Raw genomic sequence first — 16,336 nt, 5'->3', positions numbered from 1 at the left:
GAACTCTATACAATAAGATCATACACTATTGTGAAGTTACTCTGATATGTATCCATTCAAGAGTTCGTGATTGAGTGTCCGCTGCTCCCAATGAGAACTACATAGACACATGTATATATTACATGTGCAGTATAGTGCCACTAATCTATAGATGCGCGTTCACACATTTGAGCTCTTGATGCACTAGTAAACTAAGCTGAAAACCATATACACCAGCATTGTAAGTGGATCAGTACTGCCGACCAACTGACACAAAGATCCAAATAGTTAACTGTATGGACCCACATCTGACCCAGTTTAATTAAAATAGAGGAGTGCAGTAAAAGCCACATTTTATTATTATTATAAGTCTACAAATCCCAAAATTCTGTTAGGTATCCAGATTAATATGCACTACAAGAAGAATCATCTGCAAGAGGAAACAGAAACAAGCAGCTACCAAAGAACTAGCAGACAATTGATAACCGGATGTACTGCAACTCATAACATTTCACCCCAAACTAGTTGGCTACAAGCAGCAATCCCAAAGTGGGCATGATGCCATGCATGCTTACAGAAGGTAGCATGCAGTCCCAATAAGTTAGCATAGCTCCACATCCCTACAGAAAACAAAACACATTTTTTTGAATAGTGGCTCTCAAGTATGCTGCATATCTGCACTTCCATCAATGTAATCTTGCTATTTTATGACCACACATGATCATCAGGTCAGATATGGATACTCAATAAAGTGGATGAAACCAACCTGACCTAGACAAAATGTAATCCAAATGACGTAGATAATCTAGATAACTCAACCCACTTATGCATGATGCTGATCTACAGTGTATTGATTACACTAAGTCTAATACATGGGTGAAGCAAAAACCTTGGAACAATAGCACATACTCTTCCTTGTAGGCATTAAAGTAGTTTTAAAAATTATGTACCAAATCCATATACACGTACCTTGCTATTAAAACACTATAAAGGCTATAATTCAGTTTATGGAATCTTACAAGGTGTATATGGCTGATATATATATTTGTTATCATGGAAACTACTAGTGTTTGACATAATTTCTTGTAATCAGTGCAAGGACTTTAATGTATCATGTATCGCTCCCAGTGTGAACTTGCATTTGAATATCAAGACACATATTAATGTGTTGTACAACCAAGAAAGTTGACACACCACAGCATATGTATATATTGTCAGGAAGAAAGAATTGCTATTTTCATGCATGCATAGCTCCATAACCCCTTCTCCAAAGCGCACCATTATTGCTCTAAAAGGCCAAACACTTGTACTAGCCATTTGTGATATATGGACAATTAAAATTTCATTGTTTACATCATCCTTTTCTGAAAGATGGGGGGGTACAGAGGCATGGATTGATTTTCACACACTTTGCAAATAATCATTATTGCCTTGAACTTTGGCACATGATAAAGGTGATTTCAAGTACCAAGTTTGAATATGGTAAACATCTAGTCTTATCTTATGAACACTTATATATGTAAAACAAAAGATTGAACTTCTGTCATGGGTATGTAATGTGAAACTTGGTGTATACATACATACATGTAGGCTGATTATAGTAGCAGTGTACCTTTTGGTGGTTTGAAAACAATGCAGTTACAGCTGCAGAATTACAGTACAAAGCAAACACCAAGAAAGTGCAGTGATGGGGTTGCGTTAACTTATTCTATGTAATAGAACAGTCACTACAGGGTAAAAATATGCCAAAAATGTCGGGAAAACACTTACAGGAGATTGCACCAGAGACCTCCACATCTAACATTCAATTCCTTATTACTAATTATAAACCACTGCTATTTTTACTGATTTACTCAATCAATTTCTACTTTATAATTGAACCCATTACTTCAACTCTATTTAATAATAAATGTTAGATCTGCAGGGGAATTCTAGAACATTATTATGTGTCTTAGAAGTCCTAAAAATGTATACACTCTATTAGAATAATACAATAATATTGTTAAAAAATCAATCAATACAGTGCAATAATAACTTCTGCCTTCAACAATAATCATTGTGTCTGTATAAATTAGAAATTAACAGAAACGTTGGTAAATATAATAAACTCCATCCACATCCTGCCATAGTCTAGTTATGGGACTTATTAACCACAGCAATAAGTGAAATCCACACAAAAACAGCCAAGCTGTGAAAAAAGTTTACAGCCTTCAGAAGCCTGGGTGAAAAAAAGATGTGAAATAAAAGGTTCAGATGACATTAATGCTACCAAATTTTAACAATAGCTGTTATTATCATTATCATCACTGCAGCCAATTCAAAGCCCCCCACTTATGACTTCTCATCTTCCTTCACCCAGGATTTTCAAGGCCATACCCTTTTTCCACAGCTTGTTATTATACCACACAGGAACCTCAGTTATCCGAGCCCTTGGGACCAGTGTGTTCCACCATAATTCTAAAAGTTCATATCTCTGAAATTGCATATAAATAAGCTTAAAATTGCATAAGAACACTTTTCCAAATACTGTATTAGCATTATCAACTACCCTAATAGAAAAGTCACTACTCTAATAGAACAGTAATTTCTGTAGCTTGGTTAACTGAGAATCTGGATAAGTGGGGTCCAGATAAGTGGGGTCTGGATAACTGAACTTCTACTTTACATGTAATTACAGACAGTCAGTTACCCTAATGTGCCTGATCCTCCCTCATTTTCTAGGTAGACACCTTCAATGTCGTCACATGAGTAATATGATTTTGCAACAGCCACTGTCTACAATACAATTGCAATACAATAATATGTAACTGCATCTTCTTGTATGCATATATTGTAAAGAAACAACATACGTAATGCATTTAAAACCATTATTATATAACAAACCTTAGGGCCTGTGAATACACCAGTATCACCATATGGTCCAGTGATAGTTTCAGTTGTGTCATAATTATAGCCATTTTCATCCACAAACCTTATAACGTACATGGTCAATATGTACACATGATTGTGTGCAGAACTTACTTGTCAAACAGTCTTGAAGAAAATCCCAGTGCATGTATGATCTCATGCATAAGCACATTTTTAATGTTTCTGGTATTGTCTTGATAGTTACTCAGAGACTGCATGCAAAAGACCATGACATTATAATCAATCAAATACACATATGCACTATGAATACAGCTCTGACAAACGCATAAGAATGACTTCTAAGCGTGAGCATAGCCTGTCAGCTAGCATTCATCAAAATTAATAGATTAGCTACTTATGCTGTGAAATCCCTGGTATTTGTTCTCTAGTCCTCCTGCAATCAGAGGAGCCACTGTGTGTTTATTGGTATTTCCGACAATATTTTTTCACTAAACTAAATTGTTATTGTCATTACAACAGGACAGTGAAAGATGTTTGTCGTTGCATAGTTCTGCAATACTAGTAGAAGTCAAATAATTTACTTTCTATGGGAGGATCAAAGTGTATTGTATTTTCCATACAGTACAAATTAGCTACATAACTACTATATCTACCCACACAGTACAGTTACGTGCATCATTGGGTAGATAGAGGACAGCTACGATATGTGAAGAAATATTGGGAAAACGACCAGCATGATTGATCACATGCATGAAATTCAGTCAAACCAATCCTACCAGTTTGATTTTACAACTAGAAATAAACATTTACTAGTACATAGTATGATTATATAGTGATGTGTGATTATCTAGACCAACCAGACACACGATATTGTGTCATGTGACCAAGTACAGCCAGTGTGGGCGTGACAGACAAGTGTATATTTTACAAAAACACCATTTTTATGCATCTGTGCTCAATAGTGCCTGACTGGAAATTAACTATATGCACCTTCAAAGCTCATCTTAGTTTCATCATATTTTTCATCTTCTTTTCACTCCACTTAGAAAGGCCATCTATCTTTAAAAATTGATATAACTTGTGCTGCAGTTGTGCATGCTTTAGTTGATTTTCTTCGAATTTGAGGGCAGTATATAAGAACATCATGCAGCACATTTGCAGTGTAAAATTCACTACACAGTGCAGTGTTTGTACACATAGTACAAAAACAAGCGAGTTTTGTATGATTTTTGATAGTGATTTTTTTGTCACGGACACAAAGTAAACCGCTTGAAGAAAATTGCTCTGTACAAAGACTAACCTTTTGTGGTTTGAAAGAAATTGCACTAAAATTCGTGGAATTATAATAAAAATGCCAATCGTGTGTAACAAGCACACGATCAAGTTTTGTTAATACAAACAAAGTGGCTATATATATATATAAAGCCGGCACCAGTTTTCAAGCTAAGGAATGGCTATTTGACTGGAATTTGTTGTATAAACATTAGGAATTTGTCCCTATGATTAAGAAACATGCTTGTAGGATAAGGAACAGTGCTCCTAAGAATAGGAACAGCACCCCTAGGATTAGGAACAGCACCCCTAAGTTTAGAAACGGCATTCCTAGGATTAAGAGCAGTGCTCTTAGGATTAGTAATATCGCCCCTATGATTAGGAACAGCGTTCCTAGGTTTAGTGTTAAGGTTAGGGTCGGGTGTTCAACCTTGGTTTTTTCTTCACCTTTGTTACTGTAGAGATTACTTCAGTTTCGCCTGTATAAGGTAAAACTAAGAGAGGTGAGTGGCTGACAACACCAGTAGCCACAGCGATGTGCTGAAAAGGGAGATGTCGTGGGCTTGAATCTAAAACAAGCCATGCCTTTGTTTTCGCTCCTTTTCAGTGACACATTTTTTATCTAAGTTTCTTCAATTAACTAATGTACGTCATTGTTAAATGGCTTCCACCTTTAATTTTCTCAACCTTTTTCACCCAGGCTTTTGAAGGCCGCCCTCTTTTCTTACAGCATGGCTGTTTTTGAGTGAATTTCACTTCTTTTTTGTATTTTCAAAATCAAAGCTTTGAGGCTTACTACTTCTTATCTACAGATCATAGCTGCTACAGGAACAATGATGATCATACAAATGATAGAGAAAATTACTCAACCCAGACAGCTCCCAACAAAGAGAGAAAAACATCAGTATTATTGATGACGAAAAAACAAAAAAATTAGATAAGGGTGTCCTCGGACACATGTTAACTACCACAAACATAATTTACTTGTTCATGCATGTATATATAAAGTTGTATCATCAAGACACACGATAGTGTGTTGTGCAACCAAGTAGACTACGAGCACACGACAGAAAAGTGTGTAGTTTACAGGAACCAGGAAACGCCATTTTCACGCATCTGTAGCTCGATAGTGCCTGACCAGAAATTAACCATTTTTGCTGTGGTAATTCCCTCGGGATGGGATACTTCCAGTTTCAACTTTGAGCTGAATCTGCCAAGCCATCACTGAGATATGCGTCTTCAATGTTTGTCTTAGTTTCTTCGTATTTTTCTTCTTCTTTTCGATTGCTTAGAAAAATTGCTATAACTGGCGCATGCTTTAGTCGATTTTCCGAAAAGTTGGAGGGCTGTACAAATGTAATGAAGCACGTTTGCTGTCCAATTTTCTTACACATTGGATAAAGAATGAGGGAGTTATACACGATTTTCAAAAATTTTGATAGCAATGTTTTGTCTCGGCCGCAGGGTAAACCTTTGAAGGAATGACTTAAAAATCAGTCTGTACATGGAGTAACCTTCGTAGTACAAACCTTTTGTGGTTTGAAAGAAATCGCATTAACAGTCATGGAATATGTTATACCAACCATGTAAAATGGACGATTTAGTTTTGTTAATAAAAAAGGTAACACTTGTCACATCTACCAGGCAAACTAGTTAACGGAATCAGCTGAAATCAGGGAGAAAGGTAGACAAATCATTTTAGAACAATCTTTCATGGTTTACAAGGAATCAGATTAAGAATAGCTACACTATGAAAGCGAACTAGGTGTAAGAGTTGCACGATTGAGATACTCTAATAGTGCAGTCACCCTAATAGAACATTCAGCTGCACAATAAGTCACACTATTAGAACGTTCATCTACAATAAGTCACCATGTAGAGAGTTCAGCTAACAACAAGTCACCCTATAGGGAGTTCAACTACAATCAAGTCACCCTTCAACTAGATCAGCTAGAAATATATCTCCCTGTAGAGAGATCAGATAGACTCAAGTCACCCGTAGAGAATTCAGCTGGAAACAAGCCACCCATAGAGAGATCAGCTTGAAACATATCACCCTGTAGAGAACTCAGCTCGAAAAATATCACCCTGTAGAGAGATCAGCTCAAAACAAGTCACCCTGTAGAGAGTTCAGTTACAAATAAGTCACCCTGTAGATAGTTCAGCTACAAAGTCACCCTGTAGTGAGTTCAGTTACAAATAAGTCACCCTGTGGAGAGTTCAGCTACAAACAAACTCTTTCAGTAGAAAGATCAGCTAGAAGCAAGTTATCCTGCAAAGAGTTCAAATCCACCCCGTAGAGAGATCAAGTAACCTTGTAAAGAGATAAGCTACATTTCAAATCACCCTATTGAAAGATCACTCAAAACAGGTAGCCTTGTAAAGAGACAAGCTACATTTCAAATCATCCTATAGAGAGATCAGCTCGAAACAAATCACTCTGTAGAGAGATCTGGTAGAAATAAGTCACCCTGTAGAGAATTAGCTAGAAACAAATCATTCTGTAGAGAAATCAGCTAGAAATAAATTACTCTGTAGACAGTTCAGCTGGAAAGTCACCTGTAGAGAGATCAGCTATAAACAAACCACCTAGAGAGAATTCAGCTACATTTCATAGAGTGATTCCACTAGAAATAAGGAACCCTGTAGAGAGTTCAGCTACAAACAAACTCTTTTGGTAGAGAGATCAGCTAGAAGCAAGTTACCGTGCAAAGGGTTCAACTACATTTGAAGCCACCCTGTAGAGAGATGAGCTCAAAACAAATCACCCTGTAGAGAGAACTGGTAGAAACAAGTCACCCTGTAGAGAGTTCAGCCAGTAAAAAGTCACCCTGTAGAGAGTTCAGCCAGTAAGAAGTCACCCTGTAGAGAAAAATCATCTGCTAGAAACAAGTCACCCTGTGGTGAAATTAGCTACATTTCTATCACCCTGTAAAAAGATCAACTTGAAACAAATCACCCTGTTGAAAGAATAATCAGAAACAAGTCACCCTGTAGAGAGATCAACTAGAAACAAATCACCCTGTAGAAATATCAGCTTGAAAAATCACTCCGTTGAAAGATTAGTAAGAATCAAGTCACCCTGTAGAGAGATCAGATAGAATGAAGTCCACACCGTGTAGTACTACCAGAGAACAGTGCCATGAAACACCTATGGATTATCCATGAACAGTAAAATAATCCCCATTAAGTGCCATGAAGTCATTTCATTGATATTTCATTGTAATATCCATGCCATGAAATACTCATGATTTCATGGTAACTTTATATCACTGACAGATTATTTCATGACACAAGAAAATTTCATGGTTGCAATGGCCATGAATTGTCAAATTTTCATAGGCAGTGTTCATGAATTTTTATAGGCAGTGTCCTTGAAAACTACATGGTTTACCATCACATTTTTATAGGCTGTTCTCTGGGAGTTCAGCTAGAAATAAGTCAGATCAGCTAAAAACAAATCACGCTGTAGAGAGATCAGCTAGAAAAATCAGATATCAGCTAGAAACAAGACACAGAGATCAGCGTGATCAAGTCAGTCACCCTGTAAGAGCCCAACTACTTTTCAAGTCACCCCATGGAGAATCCAGCTATGAAAAAATCTCTCAGTAGAAAGATCATCTAGAAATAAATCACCCTGCACAGTATTCAGTTTGAAACAAATCCCCTATATATAGAGAGATCAGTTAGAAACGTTGACCTGTTGCAATTGCCTGCAAAGAGTTCGACTATTTATCAAGTCAACCTGTAGAGAACTCAGTAGAAACAAGCAGCCCTGTAGAGAGATTAGCTAGAAGCAAATCAGATCAGCCAGAAACAAATCACCCTGTAGAGAAATCAGCTGGATCAAGCCACCCAGTAGGGTGTTCAACTACATTTTAAGTCACCCAGTAGAGAGTGCATATAGCTAGAAACAAGTCACCCTGTAGAGATTTCAGCTGGAAACAAGTCACCCTGTAGAAAGATCAGCTCAAAACAATTCACCCTGTAGAGGTCGGCAAGAAACAAATTACCCTGTAGAGAGATCAGCTAGAAACAAGTCACCCTATAGAGAGATCTACATTTCATAGAGTGTTTCTGCTAGAAATAAACTACCATGTGGTGAGTTCAACTACAAACCATTCATCACGTATTCAAAGAGTACAGTTACATTATGAGGCTCCCTGTAGAATTATATAAACATTTCCTTTTAAAGCATTCAGCCACAAACAGTTTAACCTGTGCAACTTATTTTTATGATCAATCAACACAATTAAAAATTATTGCCTAAAGTACATGTAGCTAAACAACCATTAAAATCATTTTCTTCATAATGATCTTCTTTCTAGATCTGTGGGAAAGAAAAAGATAAAAAGAAATACCCAAAGCTGGCCATAGGCTGGCTTTAGGTATGAAATTACAAAAAGAAGTGATATCTAATCAAAAGCAGCCAAGCTGTAAAAAAGGGTGCGGCCTCTAATAAAGCCATGGTGAAAAAAGATGTGAAATCAAAGGTGGCGGCCAAGAAATGGCTGTAATGGCAAAAATTTTAATAAAGATAATTCAGGTGAATTTGGTACTGAATTCAAGTGAAACTCGGAGGAGGCAACACAAATTCACCTGAATTGTCGTCATTAAAATTTTTGCCATTAACCTACCATCACAGCCATTTCTTAGCCGCCACCTTGGATTTCACATCTTTTTCCCCCTGGCTTTATTGGAGGCTGCACCCTATTTTTACAGCTTGGTTGTTTTTGATTAGATATGTATTTATTTCCACTATAGTGATTTATATTTTATTTTGCAGTGACTGTTCTATTAGAGTATTTCGATTTTTCGTGCAAAAATGTGAAAAGCAATTGCTCAAATTTAACAAATCACATTTTTTACTGGGATATGATTTCCAGCCTGTTGTATCCCAAGTTTTGTGAGCATAGCACTTATTATTATGATGATAATTGGTACAAGTCGGTCATACTAGTCTGCTCGCAGACCACCTGGGGGCGAGACTAAGTTAATACTACCAATATACCACTGATAGATATGAAAATGGCTCCAATTAATGAAATATGAGCCTTAAAGTGTTACAACAATGGTATGGTGCTAATGTTCTAATAGAGTGCACATTTTTACTTTCATTGAAACATCTAATAGAACACACATAGAATGTTCTAGAACAATCATTTTCTATTGGTAGATCTAATCATTGGGTAGATTTAAGCTAGATTTATATCTCATTCCCATCAAGACCACAAGTGCCACTTTTTTCGCTTTTGAGAATCCAGAGGGGAACTGAAACTGAATCAGGTTTTATTACTCAATAATGTTTTCACTGATGAAAATTAAGTGAAGTGATCAGCCAAGATAACAGTGGTTCAGTGGTTAAGGATGCAGGTATGGAGGTTCTTGGTTTGAACTCTAGTAAGTTTTTTTTATTTTCATTTTTAGACATTTTTACGCACCTTTTTACCCACAGTGACTGCTCTATTAGAGTATCTTGATCCTACGTGTGAAGTGATCAGCCAAGACACGTAGCAGTCGTTCAGTGATTATGCAGGTATGAAGGTCCTTGGTTTGAACTCTAGTAAGTTTTTTTAAAGACATTTTTATGCATCTTTTTACCTCGCAGTGACTGCTCTATTAGAATATCTCAATCCCGCATTTTTACATTGTTTGGTTTTTGCTTTATAATGTAAGTCTGCAGCCGTTCTAACCACCAAAAGGCACTGCTACAATAATCAGCCAATGTACACACAAACTTTCAAGTTATTACCCTAGGGGTAGCCTACCTGGTGGTAACCTCTGCAGTGAAACTGGTTCCAATCAGATAAGGGTTCACTGAGCTACAAAGGTGTGCAAATTATGTTTTCTTTCTTCCTGTCAATATACTCATGTTGTAGTGCACCAGCTTATTGGGCACTAATCGGTTGTAGATATGCAGGTAAATTATTTTAGAATGGCTTTTCAGTGTTTTACAAATAGGGCCATCGAGATACTCTAATAGTGTAGTCACCCTATTAGAACATTCAGCTACATAATAAGTCACTCTATTAGATTGTTCAGCTACAATCAATTCATCATAATTATAGAGTTCAACACCCTGTGGAGAGTTCAGCTACAATCAAGTCACTATGTAGAGAGTTTAGCTCCAAAAATCACCTTCAGCTACTTAATAAGTCACCCTAGAGAATCCAGCTAGCTAACAAGTCACCAATACATGTAGAGAGTTCAAGCACAAAAAAGTCACCTTGTGTAACGTTCAGCTGCATAAAAAGTCACCCTAGAAAATTCAGCTAACAAAAAGACACCCTGTAAAGAGATCAGTTACAATTAAGTCAGTTCAGTATCAAACCAGTCATAATGTAGAGAGATCAGCTACAAACATGTCACCATGCATGTAGAGCGTTCAGCTAACAATAAGTCACCCAATAGAGAGTTCAACTGCAATTAAGTCACGGCTCATCTATGGCTTATACATGTTAGAAGTCATCCCATAGCGAGATCAGCTACAATCCAGTCACCCTGTACAGAATGCAGTTACAAACAAATCACCCTGTGGATAGTTCATTTACAACAAAGTCACCCTGTAGAGTGTCCGACTACAATCAAGCCACCCTGCAAAGAGTTCAGCTGCAAACAAATCATCCTGTGGAAAGAGAGTTCAACTACAAACAAGTCACCCTTTAGAGTTTTCAGCTACAAACACTGTGGAGAGATCAGCTAAAAATAAGTCACCTTGTGGAAAGTTAAGCCATAAACAACTCTCAGCTACAAAAAGTCACCCAGCAGAGTGTTCAGCTACAATCAAATCAGTCTGTCAAAGGTTCAGCCACAAACAAGTTATCCTGTATAAATTATAGAGAGTTCAGCTACAAACAAATCACCCTGTGTAGAGTTCAGCTACAAACAAGTCACCCTGTGCAGAGTTCAGCCACAAACAAGTCACCCTGTGGAGAATTCAAATCACTTTGTGGAAGGCTAAGCTGCAAACAAGTTACCTTGTAGAGAGATCAGCTACAGTAGCTGTACAGAGATCAGCTACAAACAAGTTTGACCTGTGGAGAGATCAGCTACAACAAGTTCCCCTGTGCAGAGTTCAGCCACAAACACGTCACCCTGTAGAGATTTCAGCTACGAACAACTCACCCTGTGGAAGGTTCCACTACAAGCAAATTACCGAGTTCAGCTATAAACAAGTCACAATGTAGAGAGTTCAGCTACAAACAAATCACCCTGTGGAGAGATCAGCTACAAACAACTCACCTGTAGAGCTCAGCTACAAAAAGTCACCCAGTAAAGTGCTCAGCTACAAACAAATCACCTTGTGGAAGATTCAGCTGCAAACAAATCACCTTATAGAGAATTCAGCCACAAACAAGTCACCCTGTAGAAAGTTGAGCTACAAATGAATCACCCTGTAAAAGGTTCAGCCACATAAAGGTCACCAGGTAGAGTGTTCAGCTGCAAATAAATCACCCTGTGCAGAGATAAACTACAAACAAGTCACCCTGTGCAGAGTTAAGCCATAAACAAGTAACCTGTAGAGATTTCGGCTACAAACAAGTCACCCGGTACAGAGTTCAGCTACAAACAAGTCACCTAGTAGAAAGTTCAGCTACAAATAAGTCACCTGGTAGAAAGTTCAGCTACAAATAAATCACCTGTATATATATCACATATTGCACTGGTTCAGGAATGTTGATGAGATCTATTCACCAGTAACAGTGTGTATACAGGGGCATCTCATTAACTCAAGATATTGCACGGTTAGGTGTGCATAATTGTATCATGATAACTCATTCTAAGAAATCCTCAGATTTCATTGATGTCTCTTTCTGCCATAATATAGTCACGCATCTTGAGATTGATTGTGGGACTTGGTACTATTGTAAAAGTATTCTTAGGAACCCGTTTGACTGAAATGGTGTTGTTTTTTTTATATAGGTGAGTTCTTTGACAAGTTCTTAATACCTGTCCGAATGTTATGTAATGTGCACAAAATAGATTGAGCCTTTAGTGGTGAAATAGTAGTATTCATGTGTGACTGTATTGTATTCATGTGTGACTATAATGTATTCATGGCTATAATCTATTCATGATCATCATAGTGAATAGCTGGCAACACTTATAATAACAATTAAACATTGTTATCAAGTAGTATTAGAACTTTGATGTTCCGTGCAGACTCACAATCAAACTTTTAGTATGCTTGTGTTATTATGCATACGTTCATATTGTTACATGTACATTGGAACTCTTGGCATAGAAATGTCCTGTCATTTATTGTTATATACATTGTTTCCAGTATCCACTATTGATGCTCAATATAATATGAATATACTCGTGAAGCATACCAGCAGTTTCCTACTTGGGTAGGTAATTAATCCACGTGACACATGTTAGTTATACTCCAGGCACTATTGCTTTGCTTGGCGTTTACGCACTTGCCCTAATGCTTGCAGCCCTCGGGGCATGTGTGTATATACCGGGTAAAGCACAAGTGCCCATGGTATAACATTATAACTGCTGCATGGGAATGTATATGGTATGCAATTTGCCAACTACCTGCATATAGAAATAATACAAATATCTTACCAATGGACAGAGGTTGATGTGACCAACCACTGGCCTATTACTACCACTAACATCTATCATACAGTGTGAAGCATAGGCTAAGGCTCCGCCATCACAATTAACTAATGAATAAAAGGAAACACAATATTATTATTCTGTGATGTAAGTACACATGTATGTATGCACACAAGATACTGTGGCTACATTTAAGGTATAGCATGCTTGTGAGATTACAATGGCAGCATGGTCTAACAACCATATAATGTAAGTACTGTAATTCAAATGTGTTAACAAAAACAGCTGCTAACACAACCAACGATACTTTCCATGTTGATTAGGTGGCATCACAAGTACACCAGTTTTAACTACACTGAAGACCTTTTACTACCTCCATCTTTTTTTCTTGTAAAGAACATCCTATTGTTGACTACAAGCAGCTTTAATCATAGTGCATCTTCAAAAAAAACTTTGTGACAAACCATTATGTAATTATATAAAATGTATGATAACTCCAACACAAACATCACAAAAATTGACTGCCAAAAATGTTTTTAGAACACACCTAGGTTTTAGCTCAGGTCACAACCGGGTCAAATCTACCTTATCGAGGTCAGCAGTAGTGACCAGTTCCAACACTGTACTATACATACAACTGATTTCTCCTGCCCACATACCGGTGAGAAAAGATTACAATTTACAACTACTAGGGATTATTTAACAAAAAAATACAAACTTAAGCCCTAATGACTAGGACTTCACTAAAAGAGTAGTAGAACTTTGCTCAAATTGTTTGACACAGTTAAAGAAAACAGCAAAATGGCTAATGTTATTTCCCTTGCTTTAACACTTTTTATGCGTACCACTTTTATGTAAAAGATTTTCCTACCATTGAAAATGCTTCATGAATTGAATTGTATCTCTAACAAACATGGATAATCAGACACACTATTTGTTGTGACACATGTTATGCATGTTTAATATGTGAGCACTAACTCACAAGAAAAAGTTGCAGATACAAACAATAGGTAATCAGCATTGGGTAGTCCTAAGCCATTTGGACCTTCTGTAGTACATGATCCACTAGAAGAGGTACAGACTTCCCTGGTACCAATGTAAGATAGTGGAATGGTAGCAAATTCTCCACATGCATAGTAATTCTGAGATGGTAAGGGAGCCATACACTTCCCTATATTGTGGCCATAGGACCAAGTATCATCATCATCACACATTGGGGGTATAAGTAGGTTACCCTGAACTGGGTGGACCATTAGAATACTATCAAGAGTCTCAATACTGTCAGATAATACACTGTTAGGTCCTCGTACATAGGAGTCAGCACTAAAGTCTACATTGGTATATTCCACATGTATCCTGATGTTGGAATAGTCCACTGAAGATTGTCTTTTGTTTATCTTTCTTCTTGTCTGACTAGCAAGATCCACCATGTGTGGGTGTCGGTCTGCTATCTGGAGAAATAAATATTTATTGAACTTTAGACCTTAAAGTCCTACCCAGTTTTGGTCAATGCATCAAAGGTTATGTATACTGAAACTGAAAATTATCAGGGCAAAGGTCATTATATCATCTTGTTATTTCCTGCTACTCTCCTCTATGCTTATTCTGTATGGTATTGCTTGATCAATGTTCTACAGCAGCAACTTAAGGCCATGTAAACTTAATTTTAGTTTCTAAACCCCGCCCACATTGCAATTTTCTTGTTTCATCAAGGATTTCTTTGCACCACTGGAGATCAATCAGCACCTTTTACTTACTAGAGCAGTCTAAGAAACTACATTCTGAGTCATGTTAGCTAACTAATTAAACAATCTGGTTAGTATTAAAATAAAAATCCACCCTCCCGCACTGGTCTTTGAGTGTATATAGGAAGACTAATATTTTAGTTAATGTGGCCTATTATCTGACATACATGCACCTGTACGCATTTGGCTTTTCCTTTAAACTCTTCATATAGCTACCCACACTAGTAGTTAGTGATGCCACATGTAAGGGCAGGCACTATCATGTGTATTGAGTGTAAAGTGTAGTATCAAGCTAGCTACATAAGGGGTAAGATATATTGTACATAATTATGCAGTTCAAGTATAGTTATGTTATAGCACAAGCAATGCAGTAACTATACAGGTCTGTGTAGATCTACCTTGTCATGAATACATGGTGGTCTCTGACTCAGTATGCTCTGACTGATCACTTTTCCTCCATGAATAGTAGCAAATGTGCTAGCTACAATCAACAACTGTATAGACAAAACAAACCCACACGACAATGACAACAATGCAACTAATCGTGTACAGCAACCATATTGCATGAAATTTGAATGGCTGAATGGGTGTGTCTGACGATAAAGCCATACGTATTATCAGGGCCGCCCAGAGAAATTAAGGGGCCCAGGGCAAAGAGTTAAAGTGGGGCCCTTGACCCAAGTTGTAAGGTGAAGACCAAAAAAAAAAAAAAAAAAAAAAAAAAAGGTCACAACCTGCTGGCAATGACAATAACTACCCATCACCAACCATATCTCCTTATCTATAAGCTTGCTACACTGCTCCTCTGAAGAATGCTGTGGCTGCTCTATTAGAGTATTTAGATCTGACTGCTCTATTAGAGTATATCGATCTTTTAAACAGGTATTCAGGGGCCCCTTTCAGGCTGGGGCCCGGGGCAAAATGCCCCAGTTGCCCCCCCCCCCCCCCCCTGTGGGCGGCCCTGCGTATTATACTGAAGCACTAAATTACAAACAAAACTTTTACCTTTAATAAAACTTTAGAGTTGGTTGCCATGGTATAGCTCGAAGAACGTGCGAATCGGCCACACTGAGCTTTGCTCTTCGTGAAACCTTTCTAACAGGTGGGCGAAAGGGGGAATTTCTACATACTCGCGCTCACCTTTCGTGGGCATATGTAAAACCGCGTAATTCGATTCGCGGAATGTTGATTCTCGCAGCAACTCATTTACTAGCTATACTGACGCCATCCGCCCTTAAATTCCACAGAAATTAAGTAAGGATGGGCGGCGCCATTCTTCTGGCGCACCCAAGGGTATCGTATAAAATAGAGTTCAAAAAATTAATTTGCAGCATAGCTATGTGGTCATATAGCATATCTTGGAAAACCATCCTTTTCCACATGTCTGCCAGTTTTCTGTTTTATACAAGCTCAGTTATTGATGATGAGGCATTGGATGCCTTAATTGTGCCAAATTTTAGCTTGATATCTTAAAACATAAACTTTGTAACTTGGTATTCAGTGCCAGAAGTCCTACAGTAAGCAATGCAGAGTCTTGCAACAATTAAGCGTATACCTTGAAGTTATACCAAAAGATTCCTTTAACATGCTTTATAAAACTTGCACATGTTGAACATTGCATTCCAGCTAGGTAGTATGCAAAAGATATCCATTTGATAGTCTAAGAGAAGATCCAACACCGTGCTACCAAATTTGTTTCAGAGTTACAGTTGTAGCTATCTATAGAGTGACTAAAATAATTAAATCTTTATTCCCTTCATTGCAGAAGACAATGAGGTGATTTGGCTTGATAGAGACATGTAAATGTTTAAAAAACCAGAAACCACTCAAACATTCATCCAAATTTTTTTTTTACTCCATCATCAATAAATTTCACAAAAGGTCATTATTACAAATTATTCAAT

At 37.5% G+C, this 16,336-nt stretch overlaps 1 protein-coding gene across 1 annotated transcript in view; it reads right to left on the bottom strand.

The window, feature by feature from the left end:
* LOC136264970 (uncharacterized) overlaps nucleotides 1–15,539 on the bottom strand; it is an 88,700-nt gene extending 73,161 nt beyond the window's left edge. The window contains exons 1-8 of the mRNA XM_066059737.1: nucleotides 15,438–15,539; nucleotides 14,831–14,926; nucleotides 13,670–14,138; nucleotides 12,694–12,794; nucleotides 3,001–3,098; nucleotides 2,863–2,950; nucleotides 2,669–2,754; nucleotides 41–97 (exon numbers count right to left, since the gene is read on the bottom strand). Coding sequence (XP_065915809.1) covers nucleotides 41–97; nucleotides 2,669–2,754; nucleotides 2,863–2,950; nucleotides 3,001–3,098; nucleotides 12,694–12,794; nucleotides 13,670–14,138; nucleotides 14,831–14,926; nucleotides 15,438–15,467 — 1,025 coding nt within the window. The 5' untranslated portion in view covers nucleotides 15,468–15,539. The remainder of the gene's footprint in view (nucleotides 1–40; nucleotides 98–2,668; nucleotides 2,755–2,862; nucleotides 2,951–3,000; nucleotides 3,099–12,693; nucleotides 12,795–13,669; nucleotides 14,139–14,830; nucleotides 14,927–15,437) is intronic.
* Between the last annotated feature and the right edge of the window lie 797 nt (nucleotides 15,540–16,336).

Source organism: Dysidea avara, chromosome 1 (genome assembly GCF_963678975.1).
Source record: "Dysidea avara chromosome 1, odDysAvar1.4, whole genome shotgun sequence".
NCBI lineage: Eukaryota > Metazoa > Porifera > Demospongiae > Dictyoceratida > Dysideidae > Dysidea > Dysidea avara.
This window is presented reverse-complemented; position numbering and strand designations above follow the sequence as displayed.